Source organism: Hippoglossus stenolepis, chromosome 4, assembly GCF_022539355.2.
Source record: "Hippoglossus stenolepis isolate QCI-W04-F060 chromosome 4, HSTE1.2, whole genome shotgun sequence".
Lineage (NCBI taxonomy): Eukaryota > Metazoa > Chordata > Actinopteri > Pleuronectiformes > Pleuronectidae > Hippoglossus > Hippoglossus stenolepis.
In genome coordinates this window covers 9,120,612-9,140,356 of record NC_061486.1, presented here as the reverse complement: position 1 = coordinate 9,140,356, position 19,745 = coordinate 9,120,612, and the positions used below count along the sequence as shown (strand labels likewise).

At 41.9% G+C, this 19,745-nt stretch overlaps 1 protein-coding gene across 19 annotated transcripts; it reads left to right on the top strand.

Annotated features, from left to right (window-relative positions):
• Window positions 1-334: 334 nt before the first annotated feature.
• On the top strand, window positions 335-19,410 carry picalmb (phosphatidylinositol binding clathrin assembly protein b). 19 transcript variants are annotated; one of them, XM_035154323.2, is made up of 24 exons: window positions 342-1,106; window positions 4,715-4,857; window positions 5,028-5,103; window positions 5,219-5,321; window positions 5,603-5,696; window positions 5,832-5,943; window positions 6,060-6,166; window positions 8,277-8,318; window positions 8,835-8,846; window positions 10,172-10,257; window positions 10,426-10,549; window positions 10,648-10,781; window positions 11,275-11,375; window positions 11,529-11,681; window positions 12,027-12,110; window positions 13,407-13,499; window positions 13,706-13,816; window positions 14,236-14,352; window positions 14,452-14,482; window positions 14,586-14,685; window positions 14,820-14,879; window positions 15,985-16,089; window positions 16,464-16,569; window positions 17,938-19,410. In XM_035154323.2, the coding sequence occupies exons 1-23, from the start codon at window positions 977-979 to the stop codon at window positions 16,554-16,556; spliced, it is 2,211 nt and encodes a 736-aa protein (XP_035010214.1). In that variant the 5' UTR covers window positions 342-976; the 3' UTR covers window positions 16,557-16,569; window positions 17,938-19,410. The 19 variants fall into 19 exon arrangements, with proteins under 19 accessions (XP_035010215.1, XP_035010220.1, XP_035010225.1 ...); XM_035154321.1 differs by having other exon boundaries at window positions 15,985-16,137; XM_035154324.1 differs by lacking the exon at window positions 14,820-14,879 and having other exon boundaries at window positions 335-1,106; window positions 15,985-16,137.
• The last annotated feature ends 335 nt before the right edge of the window (window positions 19,411-19,745 follow it).

Here is a 19,745-nt window from a genome sequence, read left to right as displayed (position 1 = left end):
TGAACATTTAAGTTAAATAGTCTTCGAACTACATTAATGTGACATGAGACTCAGTTTGCTTTGCACAGATACAGCCGGAAGAAAACTTTTTTACTGTTATACTTTGAGTACATTTCATAACCTGTACTTTTATACTTTTACTTGAGTAAAGACCTTGAATCAGTACTTGAGTAAAGAATGTGTGTACTTGTACCACCTCTGGTTGTTTGACAGTGGGACACAGAGACTTTTCCTCTCTGTGGGTGTCAGGCCTGTTGGTCTTCATCCTCCAGCGGTAACTGGTGCAGGTTAGAAACCCTCCAGCTGCGGTCAGCCCGTGAGCACCTGCACCGCAGCGGCTACAGGAAGTGCATCTGCCTCGGGGTCTGCTGGGTTTGTTGCGTGTAAAATAAAAACAGAGACCCGCCATTTCCCCTGCTCGGTGGTGCTCTTCTATCTTCCATAAGCGCTTTGGCGGCGGCTGGAGGCGGAGGAGGTGCAGCGGCGGCAGCGGCAGCGACTGGCGGAGCGGCGGAGGACGGCAGGCGGGGAGGGGAGACGCAGGGATCCGGTGTTGCCACATCGGGATGAGAGCGAGACGCGGGGCCGGGTCGGATGAGTCAGCGAGTGGACCGAGCGGCCGCTGCAGCCCCGAAATCTGAATGAACCACACCGGAACCAGCGGCGCCAGGAGGAAGAGAGAAACCAAGGCTTTTTTTGTGACTGCTGTTAGTTTCCGGCTCTTTTATTCCTCCGCTGACAGACACGCAGGCTAGTTCTGATCCTAACGGGGGGGAGAAGGTGGTGGTCCGGCCAGGCTACTACTGCTGCTGCTGCTGCTGCGGAGGTGGAGGTGGAGGAGGAGGAGGAGGCTTCTCCCGTTTTCTGGTTTCTCTCTGAGGGTCACGTTTGAAAGATAGAGGCGGGGGAGACGCGGCTTCACGTTTCTATTTTTTAAAAAAGTCTTTTGTTGGCACCGAGCGAGAGACGAGCGAAGATGTCGGGGCAGAGCATTACGGACCGGATCACCGCAGCCCAGCACAGTGTAACGGGATCCGCCGTGTCCAAAACGGTCTGCAAGGCCACCACACACGAGATAATGGGGCCGAAAAAGAAGCACTTGGACTGTGAGTATCCTCCACACGGGCGCACGGGGGTTGCTGGGGGTGAAATCACGGCAGGTTCCTCCTTCTCCTTCATTGAAACACACAACAGGCTGAGTTATGGCGATGGTGGAAGCTACCAGGCCGCAAAGCCTCGGGACAGGCTACATGCTAGTGGCTGCTCATGTCAGGGAGATTATATTGTTTTTAACATCCAGGACAGGCCTTGTTGACACAGCTACACGTACCCAGGAAGGTTTAACGCACCATATATCTTTATTAATGGTTATAGTTGTTATTTTGTATTGTTTTGTCCTCAGTTGGAGCCAAACTAGCTTGTCTAGCTGTCTGGTTTTGTCCAGTCCACCCTCTTGTCTGTCTTTTCCCCCTCATAGTCACTCTCTGACTTCCAGCTTGACTACATACATGACAGAAAACCATCACACACATGCAATGAAAACCCTTTTATAAGGACATTTATACCACTAGGCCCTGATCCATCAACATTCACTGGGATGCTTTCAATCCAGTCCCCATCTTGGTGGTGCACCTGCAGCCGGGGCAAGTGTCTGTTTTCAGCCCAGCTCCCCTGCCCCTCACACTGGGGATGGTAATGTGATACCTGCTGCTGTTTCACCTGGAGGGGTCATGGTGCTCCAGAGAACACAGCAAGGGCCACAAAGAGGGAGGATTATGGGTATGAGGGTATGAAACAGCTCCATCCATACACTGACGTAAGCACGAGGGCTTAAATCCCCATCTGATGCACTCATACTGAGAGAAAGTCAGTGTCTGGCTCTACTTAGAGATGCAGTGGTGGATTTTCTTCATATCGATCCGCACTTGGAAATGCATGATGGCAGTAATGAAAGCGGGTTTTATGAAGGTTCTGCATCATCTGCATGAGTCGAGTAACAGTTCCAGGAAAAGAGGGGTTTACTCTGCCCTCGGGCTCGTTTTAATGGTCCGTGTGAGGGATTATAACGAACACTGTGATGTTTTTTTGTTTTTTTTTGGCTGCTTGTGGTGATGTTGAAGTTGCAGGCTCCGCACCTGTTGTGCTGCTCCGGTGGCTCTGCTGAGGTGAGATGAGTGGAAGCCACCACGGCAGAGTGACACCCCCAGTTGGTCTCATCCTCGAGACGGAGGTGTCTCGGCCTCCCAGCTCACAGAGGGTGACACGTGCGGCGTCCTCAGGTTTCATGTTGCAGCATCAGGGAGGCTTCCTGGCTGGAGTGACGGGCAGGAGGAGGCAGCAAGTTTGCTTTCTAAGTTTAGATTGAATCTTTTAGTGTTTTTCTCCATGACCCATTCTGACACAACAGAAGTGGTTATTTTTATACTATTCCGTAGTATTATCTTGCTGTATTTGTATGTATTTATAATAGAGAGGACGATACTGTGAATACAGGAAGGCAGAGGGAAAGGTCAGGTGCCTCCATTTCACAAAAAGAATCAGGACTGCAACGATCTTTCATGTTTTCATTGTCTTGTTGCCTTACTTTGAGAAATATGTATATATATAAAACCTTTTTATTACATTTAACAGAAGAACCCAATGTCAAGTGTTCGTCCGTTTGAGTACAAGCAGTTACACAACAAATCGATCTAAAAATACTTTAAAATGGGGAAACTTCTTAGTTAAAGAAGGAACTATCAAAGTTGAGCCAACAATATTATTACTTACTACTAGTTACTAAGTAAGTTAAGTATACGTCTTAAGTGTCTTTCAAACAATTGGTAAGACTAAAATAAACATATTAAAATTGTAAGACACAGAATGATGGAGAAGTAAAACAAACTCATACATTTAATTTAAAACAAAACGCATCTAGAAAATACTGTAGTGGTCAAGCAGAAACGTGAATGACAATATGATCAAACTACAACATGTTGTCACATTGTTGTCTCCAAATTTAGTTTTGTATGTCGTAATTAATCACAGTGACAAAACAACCAAAAGAACATTTTCAGAGCAAATTCTTAACTGAGAAATATACTTAAGGATTTCCTGCATTGAGTCACATGAGGAAATAGAGTTTTTAAACAGAAGTGCACACATGAGTCATGTACACGCACAAGAGTTGACATGCTCTGGAGTTAACTGTCAGTCCATCGTCAACACTATCTTATGTTTATTGTGGCTGTTACATGATTTAACAACCCCCCTGCCCCACCCCAGCTTATACCTCCTCTTCCTCCTCCCCCATGCTTTTGTCCTCTCCCCTCCATCGTCGTCTTCCCTTGGAAGTTCAGCCACTCGTGCTGCCGCTGCTCTGGAAGGTTATCCTGTCCTACTTAGAGCCCCCCCGCCTTTTGAAAAGTCAAATATAGGACAGAAAGGGACGCCCAATTACCCCGTATGTCTGATCACTGCTGTGAATGGCAGGGTCATTAGGGGGCTGATGTGCTCGACCGCTTTGACGAACATCATTCGACCAGCACATGGATGAACGTATGAGCTGAGGGAGTGGGCCAGAACATGTGTGGGCAGCATCTTCTTGCTCTGCACCTGATGTCTGGCTGTTCCAAGGATGTTTTGTTGAACATTATTAATTACAATGACCAGGATCAGTTCATGTTGATTTCAATTGATAAGTTTGATTAATTTGTAGCTGACTTTTTGTTCAGACGATAAAATATCGCAAACAGAAAAGATTGCCATCACGCCTTCCAGAGCCAGGGCTCCAACTACCGTTGACCACTTTTTTTAGGCATTGACTGTAGATATAAATGGATGACCTGTCTCCACTTCCTCCTGTTGAGCAAATTAAGCTAAATTATCCCGGATACAGGTGCCTATTTTTGTGCTTTTGACGTCATATTAAACCGAAGTCTGCGCAGTAGTGATTTGGCTTCACCTTTAGAAAGCTGTGATGTCGTCCCTCTTTGTATACTGGCTACTATTTAAGGGAGATAAAACTTCAAAATGTCTGTTGTACAATGTTATCGAAACAGAATGATTTCAGCTCCGAATTAGTGAAGTTTTAAGTTGTCCACTGAACTGATTTTGTCATGTGTTGCATTACACTTAAGGTTTCCAACTTTTCTTGGAGGTATGAGGATCATTTGGGGAATGATTTTCCATTCAGCATCCAGTTTTGTTTTTATGGAACCCTGCTTTGAAAAACACAGTAATGAGAAGTAGTCGGTGAATAACAAACAATAAACTCCATGTATGTGACCTGCTGCCGAGCACTTAGGCATGATTCATATCAGAGACTGTTTTTCTCTTAAAACCGAACAATAGTAGCAGCAGCGGCAGGTGTTTATCCGCTCAGCAGGTCAACATGAAGCCTGTTTGAGTGACTGTGAATTCACAGTATGTTACGTTATCCATGTCTGATAATGAAAAGAAGTCTCTGAAATTTTAAAATGTTATGAATAGAAGATTCATCAGACATATCAGCAAGCTCTGTTAGTCAGTCAGACACCAGCTCAGTCCAACACAAAGCATACAGACAAATATGTGACATACATATCATCAGATATCATAAAACACATCAACGTCCGTTATATATTTGATCACGGCAGCACAATATTAATTTGATTATTATTATGCTACTGTCTTTATTAATTTTCTTTATGATTTCAACCTCATGATCTCATGAATTGGCCTTTTTTTGTTTCAGACTTGATCCACTGCACCAACGAGATGAACGTGAACATTCCACAACTGGCCGACTCGCTGTTTGAGCGGACCACCAACACCAGCTGGGTGGTCGTATTCAAGTCACTTATCACCACACACCACCTCATGGTCTATGGCAATGAGGTGAGGCTTCAGACACTCTGACACACCGTTAACAAAGCAGCTAGACGTATTACAAACAATCAGAAATGACAAGAAAAGTTGAATAATGCAACAGCAGAGTATGTGACTTTAAAATATCAATAATTAATGCATTGGTCTTATTTTAAGTAACAAATGTCTCCCTCATGCAGCGTTTCGTCCAGTACTTGGCTTCAAGGAATACACTTTTCAACCTCAGTAATTTTTTGGACAAAAGTGGGTTACAAGGTAACAATTTTGATTCTGTCTGTTGTTGTTTTCAGTGCTGATTTCAAATTTGACCATTTTATAAAGAGATTATTCTTTCAAATCGTAAAAGCTCCATCTGCATTTTTGTTCCCAGGCTATGACATGTCCACGTTTATCAGGAGGTACAGTCGATACCTGAACGAGAAAGCTGTTTCATACAGACAGGTTGCCTTTGACTTCACAAAAGTAAAACGCGGGTAAGGACTTAACAGTTTGTAGATTGTACATTTGTGAGTAAGGGCAATATCTTTGGGTTTTGGACGACGGGTCACATGAAACAAGACATGTGACCTTGGGGCGTGGGAAATTATAAAGCATATTTTCCCATTTTAAAAATAAACCAGTCGATTGGGTAATAAGTGTTAGATTATTCTGTAATAAACATCTGTAGTTGCAGTGCTACAATCAGTTTGTTTTCCTCCATTAAGAGCTGCACTGTTTGCCTCTTTCTCCTCTGAATCTCCATGTGTCCACACAGAGTGGACGGTGTAATGAGGACCATGAATACAGAGAAGCTGCTCAAGACTATCCCCATAATTCAGAACCAGATGGACGCCCTCCTCGATTTCAATGTGAGTTTGATAAGAAGCCTCTGTATTTTTACTGAGGCTGCTGCAAACAATCTCATTATCTGAGCTCACAAACAGGCTTTTTATTTTTCTATGTCAACATTTAGATAAATATCTTGACTGATTGCTTTCCCTCAGGTTAACGCCAACGAGCTGACTAATGGAGTCATCAATGCAGCCTTCATGCTCCTCTTTAAAGACTCCATCAGGCTCTTTGCTGCTTACAATGAAGGCATTATCAACCTGCTTGGTAAGACCTTCAATGATCACTGTGTGTTTTAACCGTCTCTGTCTCCTCTGGCTAATTTTGTCCCGATATGTTTCTCTGTCCATTTGAAATCAAATAAAATCTTTGTCGCCAAACAGAGAAATACTTTGACATGAAGAAGACTCAGTGTAAAGAAGGTTTGGACATTTACAAGAAGTTTCTCACCCGAATGACCCGGATATCAGAGTTCCTCAAAGTAGCAGAGGTAATTTCCACTTAATATTTCTAGTTTTTATTTAATTATTATGTTGTGGGTGTTGTCTTTCCATCTGTTCTATTCTTTTGAACATATGTGACAAGCGCCTTGAAGGAATATCTTTAAATTTGGTACAAATGTTTACATCAGTGTTAATTTCGTTGACGAAAACTATGACGAAAAATATTTGTTAACGACCTTTTTCTCATGACTAAGACGAGACTAAGACGTGACGAAAACGGATCTTTGAAAATAAAAACTATGACTAAATCTATTTTAACTTTCGTTGACGAGACGAGACGAAAATGTTGGTGGTTGACTAACTCAGGGGTTCCCAAACTTTTCAGCCCGCGACCCCCAAAATAACGGTGCCAGAGACTGGCGACCCCCACCTACCCTGGATGTGGTATATAATGTTGCGCACAGCCACGCACACGCACTATTAGGCCTATGCAAACACGGGCATTAATACAACACAAAAGAACAACAGCCTTACAGCCATGATATTATTTTATAGCAATTTAAGAAATAGAATATAACCAGAATACAGGGAAACTCCCTGTATAAACAGCAGGGCTGAGTGAGCACATGCTGTAAGTATAAAAAAGTGCGCAGGTGATGTCTGTGCGCGTCTGTATGCAAAACGAGCAGCAGACACCTTATTGCTGCCATGTGCAAAAACTTTAGGGTTATTTATTTTAGCCTAAACATTACTTTAATTTCTTAAACTCACTATAGGTGGGCAATATGCATGGAGCAGAGTCCCACAGCTCATGCAGGCGGCTCAGCACATCTCCCGCAAGAGCAAGTCTGATATTGAGTGGATGTGTTTTTATGTAGTGGACCATTTTTATTGCAATGTCAAGAATATGTTTAAGCTCTGGTTCAAGTGTTTTGCTTGCAAGAGATTATCTGTGAATAATACAGAGTGTGAAATTTACGTGCGGCGCCACTTGTAAGACTCGCTTTCAGTCCTTTCTTTTCCTAGCATCGCTCCAGTCCTGTCCCGACACACACCAATACAGTTTTGGTTCTTCATTGGTTCACTAATACAGTTTGGTTCTTCTTTTAGTTTTGTAAAATGTCTGATTCCAGCTCACGGGCTGATTTATCTAAAGCAGCGGGTTTAATTAACGTTTCGCCGATTGTGTGTGGCTTTTTTGCCTGTGCAATTAAATATGCCACATCATATGATGCCTTTTGAGCTTCGGCTGGGATTGTCTGTTTGTTTAGTAAGGACTTTCTTTTGGCCTTGCAACTCTCACTCGTTCCGTTAATGTGTTAGATAACTCATCCCTTCCTCCTACATACGTCACATCCTATAGACCTATGCTAGGAGGGATATCTAATGGACAACCTAAGTACTGCAAGCTAGACTATTATGCAGTTGTAGACACAACACAGGGGGTCCCTGGGCCTGAGAAGGGAAGAAAAGGAGTTTAATGTGGCTATTAAATGTGACTAAAACTAGACTAAAATGTAATTAGTTTTCGTCGACTAAAACTAAGAAGGATAAAAATGACTAAATGTGACTAAAACTAATATGCCTTTTCGTCTAAAGACTAAGACTAAATCAAAAATAGCTGCCAAAATGAACACTGGTTTACATGAACCAAAAGATGAACTGATTAGATTTTAGTGGCTTAAGGTAAAAGATTAAGGTCATGCTGGCCTCATATTCCTGTGAATATGATATATCAGAGGGAATTTCCTCTGGCGCAATAATGATCTGATTATAATTTGGTAAGCTATGGTCAAGGTTTTTGCCTCGTCACTGCGTTATTCTAAGAACCCCTCGAGAGAATCATTTTATATTTGGCACAAATGTTCACTTAGACTCATGGATTAACTGATTAGATTTGGGTGGTCAAGGTGCAAGGTCACAGCAGCCTCACAAATCATGTTTTTAGCTTCTTGAACATGATATGTCAAGTCGGCCTTTGCGAATTTCTAGTATAGACTGAAACTGCACCGGTTGGCAGAATGCGTACAACTGTGTAGTAGCTGTGCAGTAATTCTAGTTTTACAGATGCTGTTGCCAATGAGATATTTCAGTGATTTCTGTGTCTAAACACAGCAAAGACAAAAACTTAACTTTGTTTGTTTTTCTTTCTAACAGCAGGTGGGCATTGACCGCGGTGACATTCCAGACCTTTCACAGGTAAGCAAAGAGATCTGCAGATACAGGAACTTTGCCCTCAATAGGAAGTATGTCCTTTCTCTCTTTCTTACTTCCAGCTATAACTCCTTTTCTTTTCATCTGCGTTGTCTTTGTCCAGCTAGTTTATATGACATCCGACACAGATATGTTTTTAAAATTTAGACATGTTGCATGATTTCCTTCTCGAGTGCATGTTTGCCAGAGGAGGTGGTCGTCTTCTCCTGTTTCTTCTTCTTCTGCTACTCCTCCTTTTCTTCTTAGCCTTACCTTCTTCTTCTTCTCCTTCTTTCTACAGTAAATAAAGGTGTAAAGTCCACATTTAGTGTTTAAAACTGCAACAAATCTGCACAGTGACAGTTAGATGTCACATACAGCTGCACATACTGTTGTGCTGGTCTGTAGGGACCAATTTTACATTAGTGTTTTACCCCCTGAGAGCTGCAGATAAAATGCATCCCCCTCCCTAACTATCACCACCTTTATATTCTGTATTTTCCCTTTATCTTTCCACTTTAGTTCACAGTTTGTGTAAGTACTATCATTTCACTCTTCTTCTATATCCGTGACTTGGCTCAGTGTTGTCTTTTTGCATGCCTCTGCTTTGAACCTGTCTCCTAACATCGTGGTGAAAAAACAGTTGAAGGACAAAACGCTCGCTGTGGTAAAATCCTGTTCATATTATCGTTGGTCATGTTATTGAGGTGTGTAATCGTAGACTGTTCATAAAGATGGACCCTACTTCCTCCCTTTGTACAAAAATGAAGCCAAAACATCTCAAACATGGGTGCCGACATCTTGCTTTTTCGATTTCATTCGAAGCCAGAGGTCCTGCTCAGACCTGGTATTAAAATGCTGATGTGTCTCCTGTGATTGGATCTCACTTCATCGCTCTATATGCAAATTATCATAATCATAATCACTTGTGTTCGTGAAGACCAAATTATGTTGTTTTAACCAAGTCTGAGTTGACAGATGTGTCCAATGGCAATGTGTTTGTGAGAGAAGGAGAACGAGTGGAGTCAGGAGGGACTAAAATAATGAATCTTGTGCAGCTGTTCTTTAAAGAAAGACTGTACCAAATAACCAAAAAATCATTGATCATTATGTGATGATCAGTGTTCTTTGTATGGACACTGAGAAACGTCAAAATATGTTGGATTCAGGGATATGTAGCAGGTCATAGGATGTCAGCACTTTACGTTCACACAGTAAAAAGAACATGGCTACGATTGTGTTCTGAGTGATTAGATATTGCATTTGGGTGAGTTCGGACTTTTACTTAGCGCTGACCACTTATGTTTGGATAACTCAAGACAGGTGTTAATACCAGGACTGAGCCATAATGAGAATCACCTAAACCATCTTTGAGACTGGGGAGGGGGAGGAGCTACGAGGGGTGATCCAGATGTTTTGGCTTCACCTTTGGGCAGCTGTCATGGCAACCACTTTTATATTCAGTCTATGTGTAAGATCCAGTGTAGCTCATCTAATGTGAAATGGCTGCCCTTTTGTGTTTTAGACATGACTAATTCAACAACAGCCAGGTTGTTGAAAGTGATGTGGTGCAGTACGTCATCCCACACAGATGTCGCTCTCATCCGAAGTAGCTTCCCAGCTGGAATGCAGTCATTGATCAGTGGTGGGAAACTAAAGCACAAAGCTGCTAGTTCACCTTTTGTGGAGCAAAACTAAACAACCGGACGAGAGACATGAATTTGACACCAGGGATTTTGGCAGCAGTGTTTTCTGCTGTATCTTGGTTGCCCACCACTGTCCATCTTGGTCTTGATGTCCATAAAGACTGCGTTTTCTGAGTCTCAGGAACTCGCTGATTATGTTTTCTGTCACCACAGGCTCCCAGTAGCCTCCTCGAAGCACTGGAGCAGCACTTGGCCTCTTTAGAGGGCAAGAAAGTCAAAGACTCCACCGCAGCCAGCAGGTTCGTTAATCTGCCCATCACTATTTCTGAATCCCTCTCATCTTCTTCCCCGAGTCTCAGGCTCTGTCTTTTGTTTCCGTCTATATTGCTGTATGATATGAAGTGTTATTAGATCAGTAAGAGCTTTGCCTGTGCTGCATCGAGTGTGAATTTGTTTTTGCCCTGCAGGGCCAGCACTCTGTCAAATGCAGTGTCATCGCTGGCCAGCACGGGGATGTCATTCACTAAAGTGGACGAGCGGGAGAAGCAGGCAGCTCTTGAAGAGGAACAGGCTCGACTCAAAGCTCTGAAGGTCAGCGTGCAATTTAAAAAAAGAAAAACATTTAAAATGTTTAATTTAGATTAAAGAAACGTGTTGCCTGTATATTTAATCTTTACTTCCTTACTTAGGAACAAAGGCTTAAAGAGCTCTCCAAGAGGCCGTCCTTTGCCACCACTGATACGTCGCCTATCTCCACCACTGGGGGCACAATCAGCACAGCACCAGCCATCGACCTCTTCTCTACACCCAGCTGCTCAAATGGGTACGTCTTACTTTTACAAAATACCTAATGTCCACTTCTTTTAATCTATTTCCATTTAAGCAGCTTTAAGATTAGAAAAATCATGTTTTTCCACACTGTATTTTCTATGTCGGTAGGACCTAGTTAGTTAGTCGCTTTAAACTTAATAGGCAATTAATTTAATAACTTGTTAGACCTTCTCAAATGTGAGTAGAGATTGTTTTTTTTAGTCTTGCATGATACTTAACTGGGTTTTGGACTGACAATCATTCAGAACAAGCAATTTAAGGATTTCAGCTTGAGCTGAACATAAATAAATAAAGAGAACTGGAATGAAGTTTGTAATGACAACTTCTGTAAATCTGATTAAATACACTACATGTCTACTGAAAAGAAAAGCCTTAATTTTGACCATAACTCTTAACGATTACCTTTTTCAAGCTTGGACAGGAGTATTTTGTAAAATTGCTAAAACATATATTTTTGACCTTTTTTATACTTTTTCTGCCTGCAGTGCCGTGAAGATGGAGAGTGACCTGTTTGACATGCAGTCGACCTTCCAGCCCTCCATGCAGTCCGGTTCAACAGGGCTTCCGGTGGCCACAGCATGGGCAGGTGAGCAGCAGCTTCTTCTTCAGCTCCTGTGTTTTCTGCTCTGCATGCTCTCCTACTCTTGTTGTTGTTGTCTGACTCTGACGCCCACCTCTTCCTCTCCACTCTCTTCTGTCTTCTTCTTCTTTTCTTTTTCTCTTTACTCCGCCTGCCTAGATCCTTTCACCTCTGCTGAAGCTGGAGATGATTCCATGCCAAACCTCAACCCTTTCCTCTCAAAACTCGTTGTCGATGCCACTCACTTACCTGTCGTGTCTTCAGACGGTGTTAGCTTTTCCTCTATGACATCTGGTCATGAAATGTTTGGTGGTAACGACTCATTTTTGTTTCTCTCCCTAATGTCTCGTCACTCTCGTTCATTTCTCTGTAGTCGCGTATGCTCATGTTTAGTTTGCATGTTTCTGTGCTGCTGTAGTTTGTATGTTGATTATCTGTCTTTGCACAAATTATCCTTTTTTTACCTTTTTATAGTAAAAACAAACCGTATCTCCTCTCCTCCATGCCCCACTGAAGAGACTATAAGCCCATGCTGCTTTACAGTGATTCTTCATCCTCTCTTTCAATGAACAGTTTGGTGTTGTATTGTAAAGACAAATAGCACTTTTAACATGAAACCTGTTTTTCCTTTTACCAACACTATCTTTGATTCTCCAGATCGTTACAATCCCTTTACTGACACAAACTCAACCGTTTCAGCCAATTACAAACGCACAGTGCGGATAGAACCCTCCGTCTCAGGTACTATGATGGCTCACCATCGCAGCCTATGTTTACCGAACCCTGGCAAACATAGGGTCCAATGAAAAATATCCCCCACGGGCATTATTTTTGATGATAGAAATGTTGACGTAAACTAAGATTAATGGAACAGTTTGACATTTTTTGGGAAATACTGTAAGCTTTGATTAATTGATACCACTCTGATGTCTTTTAAATATGCAGCCCGCAGATATCTTAGCATAAAACTGGAAACGTGGAAATGGTTTGTCTGGCTCTGTCCAAAGGTAAAAGAAATATTTTCCTACCAGCACCTCTAAAGCTCGGTAATTATAGCCCTATGTTTTAAAAACTAACGTAGAAGTATAAAAATAACATGCTGCAGTAGAACAGTGGGTTGTGCACAGGATCAGAGTACAAATAAAGACGATGAGTCTCTTCTTCCTCCCACCATCCTGAAATGGAGCAGCAATATCCTGGATACAATTACTGCAAACATTTGTATCCAGAGTTTGTGCAGCTGTGATTGGGGGAGTTGGTAGCGGTAGCGAGGTCCTACTGATACACCCGATAGTCTCAGCTGTCAATGATGACATTCTACCCTGTTTTTATAGCATCAAATAACTAATTAAAACCAAATGTACTGTAAAATAAAATACTTAAACAAACATCAGTGTGCTTAGAACTACCTAAAATGACAGAAACATCTAAAAAACGTTGTTCCTGGCTCAGTCGTTGCCAGACATCAACGTGATGCTATCCTGTCCGACAGCAAAGTCCTCCTTCCAATTAAATGATTCCCAGTGCACAAATGGCTGTTTACCTCAACACAGAGTTACTGTGTTTTTGACGACAAGCCTTCAAATTTATGGATCTTAAGGATCTCACTCCTCCACCAGTGCAGCTCATGCATTTTAACACAGGACTGTTTTCCCATTATTTTCACTTCACCTAGCTTCATGTTTATTTCACAGACAGCACAGTGGTATCAATATTCTTTTTTGGCAAGTAAGCAAATAAGCGTATGTCCCAAAATGTTATGTTCCCAAATGTTCCTAAAGTATTCCTTCTAACCCTGACTCAGGATAACTATAAGTATAACTACAAGCACTATTTTATCATTTTACAACTCTTCAACTGTGTTAAACACTTACTATTTAACAGCTACAAAAGTGTTATATTTTAGTTGGCTTCTTCCTACCTGTCATTTCCAACCTGTCTCTCTGGCCTGGCCTTGAAATACCTTCTCCTTTTGCTCTCTTTCTTCCTCTCTTTCTCTTCGTTGTCTTCCTCTTCCTGCTTCCTGTGGCGTGTCAGACTCCTTCTGTGGTCCAGTGTCCATTGCCCAGCACCTCCCACACCAGGCTCCCTTCCCCTCTGAGCCCTCTACTGTAGCAGGTCTATTCAGAGGTAGAGTACTGAAGCACATTCAGCTGTAGATCAATACTCCTGTAAAGACGCTTGTGGCATTCGGCAGAAGCATCCAGTGCTTGCTACATGGACTCTGTCCTAACACAGGCCAGTGCAGAAACGACTTAGCAGTGATTGCTTTCCATTAATTTCACATTTTGTGATTCTTTACCTGCATCCGTCCTTTTTCCTCTTCTCTTATGAAGGATATTCAACGCCACAGGCACCTCCACAGCAGCCAGCAGGGGGACTCCAAGTGGACTTTGAGTCAGTTTTTGGAGCCAAAGCCTCAGGCAGCAACAGTGTCAATTCTGATGGTGAGGATTTATATAATAAGTAAACATTGAATACCTGCACCAGAAGGTATATACCTCTATATTATACCTCTGCCAAGGATGTTATGTTTTCACCCTTGTACATTTGTTGGTTGGTTGGTTTGTGAGCAAATTTAGACCAAAACCATTGTGTTTTGTTGGCAGAGTTTTTTGCAGAGCACTAATACACATTTTATTGTTTAGACAGCTGAAGCTATTTATTTATTTCTTTCTTCGTCCAAAGGCCAAAGATACTCGGCTTACTATCGTGTACTAGGAAAAAATAACTGCAAATCTGAGAATCAGCAAACATTACTCATGTTTGACAAAAAGGACCAACACGATTTTTCAGTTAAAAAAAATGGTTCACAATTAGTGTTCTGTCAGTTGATGATTCATCGTGGCTCTAATTGTCTTGTCAGATATTACCGGGGGCATCCTGAAACCGACCGTGGCCGGTTCCAACCAGCCATGCAGTCAGCAGCCAGAGAAGCTGGTGTCAGACGACCTTGACTCCTCCCTGGCTAACCTTGTCGGCAGTGAGTTTGCTGCTTTGCTTTAAGCTGCACTAATTAACATGAGTTCATTAAGGGAAGAAAAACGACATTCAACACCTCCTGTTTGAATTTTCTTTTCAGACCTCGGCATTGGAAACGGCTCGATGAAGAAGTAAGTGGTGGATCGACGCTCGGTGTTCAGAAACTGAAGCAGCATCTCTGTGTTTTCAGGCCACTCACACGCTGGTGCTAACATCATCTGTGTTAATTTGCAGTGACATCCACTGGAGCCAGCCAGGGGAGAAGAGGATGACCGGCGGCAACAACTGGCAGCCGAAGGCGGCACCATCCACGACCTGGAACCCCGTCTCCATGGTGATACACACAGTTCTTTCACTGGAGAGCTGTTCTTGTTTCTTGTTGTAATTTCATGCTGTTTTGCACACATTTGTTGTTTTTTGTGGTCATTTGTGTTATTACTTCTGAATCTATTTGTTGTGTCTCCTTAGCCACAGTCAATCATGGCCTTCCCTGCCACCACACCCACAGGCATGATGGGATATGGCATGGTCAGTATTTCAGCTGAAATACAGTTTGTATAGATTTAGTAGCATGGTGGCTTCTGTCCACTCCTCCTCTATTTTGAAGTAAAAAAAAAAAAGATCTGATTTTTATTAAGCACTTGATACTGACACAGGTCATATGTGGCTGGATTACCACACATGTGAAGTGGGCAACCAGTCAGGGGCTCCGGACCCCACATGGGCCCCAAAAGCACATGTTTACTGTGATTCACTTGAGTTATGGCAGAACAATCCAAACTCTGGTCTAAGTTTTTTACCTGTCTTCATCAGTGGATCGACTGTCTGTGCAGTTCTTATGGAGAAGCTGTTATTATTTCGAATCATTTCTTGCAATACAGTTGAAAGCATAATGGGATTGTTTTCCCAAACAATATTTTCAATGTCAAGAATGATCTTATATGTTGTCCATGTATCTGGGGTTTCGGGTCTGTAGGGGACAAACGGCAAATTGTTGTCTTGGGACCTCATGATATTTAACTTATGCAGCCAGGCTTTATGTTCTTACCTGCTTCTTATCATTAAGATAATTATTTAAATGCACTTTTAGAATTATGAATACGCTCAAGTTTTATAAATATAATGAACACTGGAGAATTCTAAGTCGTTTTCATCTTAAGCACACTCGCCGTAAGAATGTTTTGAAAATGTTTTAGGCAGACATTTTTATTTAGGAACTAAAATAAAAAACTAAGGTTTTCCATTGATTTTTATTTAGCACTGTTGTCTTGATTCTCCATCCATGATTAGATAATTACATATGCTGCTAAAGTTTAAGAGACCTCATAGTTTTTCAGCAGCAGTTCTGGAGCTTGTGATTACACATGAACACATGAGCCTCATCAGTAGATCAAGTTTATCATGTGGTCATGAAATGTCAACATGAATGAGATGTCCTGAACAACTGTGGTGGAGGAAGTACTCAAACATCTCACAAAATAATAGACAAAATGTACTAAATTCAAAGTAAAGTATTGAAAGTAACAAGTAGAAAATGAACCTGAATTTTACTCTGTCATGTGTTTTTGAACCCACACATTTAACAACTGAACTCTAACTGAATCACTGAAGAAACTTCTCTGTGTCACTGCAGCCTCCGCAAATGGGCTCTATGGGCATGATGAATCCACCCACCATGATGTACAGCCAGCCTGTGATGAGGCCACCCAACCCCTTTGGCTCTGTGTCCAGTGCTCAGGTGGGTGCACGGCAGACTGACTACTGCACAGAGCCAATGCCCAGTGAAGTCAGTATCTATTTGCGCAATTATCAGGTTGAGTAAATAGGTGTGTCCATTGTGCTGTGGCGTGTTCCATAGTTAGTCAGTGTGAATACTGCAGCAGATGATGACAGTTTGAACTATGGACCCTTCACTCTCTGGAGCTGAAAGGAACCAAACTGTGAATCATCTTCCTCGTTCTGACTCCCTGGTTTTCCCCTAACTACTTTTTATTAACCCGTCTTTCATACATCACAGCTTTTCCAAACTAATCTCATCCCCCTGCAGTCTCTGTACTAACTCTCTGACTTCTCCTCTGGTCCCCCTACTTCCTGTATTTCTTCCTGAAATAGCCCTCCGCAGCCTCTAGTCCTTCCAGCCAGAGTCCTCTCCGAGCCCCTGGACAGGACCCGTTTGCACACCTCTCTCTCAAGGATTTCTTGTAGAGCATCTCTTTAGGTACAGCATGCTCGTTGCTTGCGGCTGCACCTGCATGCATTGCATGGCCAGTGCTACTGCCCCTTTGTTTTTTACATGCTGATGTCTTCGTGTTATGATTAGATGCTCTGTGTATTGCTTATTATGCATAATCTTGGCATTTGTTGCTTGGATTTCTTGCTCGTTTTGACAGAAGTATCATCGTTATCATAGCCAGCCTCATTCTGAGCCCTTGTTCTTCCACTGTCATCACATGTTGCTCAACCATGTTTTCTCTAAAGCTTGTGGCCATTGTTGAATTTAACTAAATTGGCCGTTCACTAAGCTCCGTCTCCCTAAGTTACTGTTTTTAGAAGTAAGTAGTGACGGCGGCAGATTTGCCAATGAAGTTCATACAAATTTTTTAATGGGAAAACAACTGTAGTCTTGTAATATTTACTTCTGACCTAATTTTACTAGCTGAAATGACAAGTGTAGTAGCTTTACTAAAAGTGATGCAGTGAAGCTGGGCTCAGACAACAGGAGTTTTGGGCGGATTTAACCCTGAGTCTTTCCCCCAAGACTCAGAGGAGAGATCTGTTCTGGAACCTGGGTCGGTACCGTTGTTCTCTCCAGATTATCTGATTAGTGTGAGGTTACGTTGGTACTTTCTAAGCCAACAGAGACGGGAGCCACTGACAGTGCTGCCAAGCAACAGTTAACATTCTAAGACTATTGTTGACAGTGACATAGGTGGCAGTTAAAATCTCTCCTGGTCAATAGATAACCCATGATGACCACGTCTCTCAGACTATTTTCTCATCCAGATTCATTTAACCTTCTGCTTTTGCTTATTAACATTAGAGAAGTTATCGCTGCATGACATTCTCCATTTGTTTACATCTGCTTCCTCATGAGGTCACGTGAGAGACGTGAGGTGGTGCATCGCTGCCTCTGGACCAATAATCCTATTAAGATCCTGTAGTGTGTGATGTGCCATTATTTCCTAATTTTGTAGTCTGGGAGTGTTTTAAAAAAAATATCTGTGAAGATTCTACTTATGTTTGGGATATCCGTTTCCAAACATCCTGTAGCCCGAGCTCAGTATAGGCCAAACTCACAACTAACAGTTTCTGTTTGTGGATCACTGCATGTAGGTAAAATCATTTGAGACAGAAGACAATTTAAAAAACATAATGATTCTAAGGCAATTTGTGCAGTTACAAGAAGAAACAAATTTCAGATATTTTTTTAAGCGTAATTACGGACTACAGGTGCTGAATCCAAACCAAAAGTTAAATTGGACAATGTTGTTCTGAGGAGGAGTTACATGCACAGTCAACTTATATATTTTAATATATTTTTTAATGTAAACTTTTGCTAACATTTGTCTGTTGCTCCTCTTTGCAGATGCAGTTCATGTAATTTTGAAGAAAAGTGTCTCTCGGAAGATGAAGCAATTAGCAGCAAAGCTTTGTCCTCGTTGCAGTCTAACTCTTCAAAGAAAAATCCACATACACACACACACACCCAAATACAGACATGTCAAGAACACAATGGTGCAACGACTTGTCAGAAACCATGGTAACCATGTCCAAATGACGTTTGGCGATAGCTCACACCCATTAATCTGTAACTTGTCCGAGACGTCGAGTGATGCTGCTGTCTAACCCCCCTTAAGAGGATTCTTTATCAATTTTACAGTGTAATCTGTAAAGATAGTGAATGGGTGCTGAGAAACTTTGATGTTATGTATTTGGAAACACTGTGGTTGGATGTAAAGGCTCGATGTTCAGCGGGGGAGGCGGCGGAAGTGAAGGGAGAGCGCTCCTTCCCTTTCTTGATCCGATCATCAGTCATCCATCCCCTACAGTTATTTAACTGTCACTAAGTAGTGATGCTAATGACGTTTACACCTGTTAAGTTCTTGTCTTTTTTACCGTGTTTACAGTAGACATTCCTTGTGTGTTGTTTGTATTTATTTATGATTATTGGTTTAAGATTGGGGAAAATAATGATAATAATGTAAAATCTACAGTACATTGAACACCTGTGGGAGTGCTTCAGCATTAAACAAGGATCTCTGACTATCATCGAGAGGTAGAGTTAAAAATAAAATAGCTATTATATAAATTACACCTATTAAGCGGAATCATAGAGCACTAAATATTCTGAGTTTTGTGTTTTAAGTTTTTTCTTTTTCATTTACTAGATGAAAGATTTCACAATCTCCATTGTACTTAAAGTGCAGGGGTTAGAGTATGAGTCAGTAAATGTGATATAGTCGGTTCTGTGCCTAGGGTTTTTTGCAATGGATCAGTTTCCTGAAACACTTCATCCACGAATCTGAAGCGTCGCACTGGGCGGTGGGCTCCATTTGCTTTAAGCTTGGCATGCCGTTGACTCACTGACCGTATTCAAGGCTGCCTTTACTCTGAATGTGAACGAGTTGTCTTCATGTTGCACACATCTTTCCACACTACAGTTCCTCAGCAGGAGATGGGGAGAGGGCAGGGAATGATGGACTGAGTGTGTCTGCTTGCTGGAGAGCTTGTCGCCACGCTAACTGGGGGGGAAAGGGGGTCACGGATTTGATGTAAATTAATTGTATAAAAAAGATCCAGAAGAGCGGCTGTGGAGTGGAGGAGCGCTGTTGATCGGCGCTCTATGTATATAAAAAAAACCTGACTGTTCTTTGAGTGCTAAAGTGAAAGATGTATGAAATATGAAAGCAATTCAATCCAATTTGACTCTACCTAAGTTTGATTCAGGATATTCTCTGCGTTTGTCTCCGCAGATATTTTCTTTATGTAATTAGAACGTGTAGCAGACAATGACTGAAGTCTTTTCTTTCTTTTACAAATAAAGAGCAGCTTCCACAAACTGTCGTGTTTATGGTTTTTCGTAAAGGTGAAAATGTGTAGTTGATTGTAGTAGTGAAATTGTGAGCTGAGATTAGTATTGAAGCTCATGAAGGTTTGGACTTGCTGATGCCTGATTGAGCTCGTGGGAATGTCAACTAAAGTTATTTTGCCATTGTATCAGGTGCAGTTTGGTTTCAGCTCTCGCTAATGGATCCTGAACAGGGAACTTTTTTACCTCAAATAGCACGAGGTTCAATAGTAATTTGATTATATACAAATTGAGCAGGAATTTAGCATTTTCAAACAATAATATCTGAAGTAATGCAGGCGGTGAAATGTCAAGACAGAACTCAT

What these genes read in the sequence shown, in the direction of transcription:
- picalmb (XM_035154321.1), top strand. Translation starts at nt 977, where the DNA reads ATGTCGGGGCAGAGCATTACGGACCGGATCACCGCAGCCCAGCACAGT. An exon ending in GAAAAAGAAGCACTTGGACT is followed by an intron (nt 1,107 to 4,714) that starts GTGAGTATCCTC and finishes TTTTTGTTTCAG; the next exon opens with ACTTGATCCACTGCACCAAC. An exon ending in GGACAAAAGTGGGTTACAAG is followed by an intron (nt 5,104 to 5,218) that starts GTAACAATTTTG and finishes TTTTGTTCCCAG; the next exon opens with GCTATGACATGTCCACGTTT.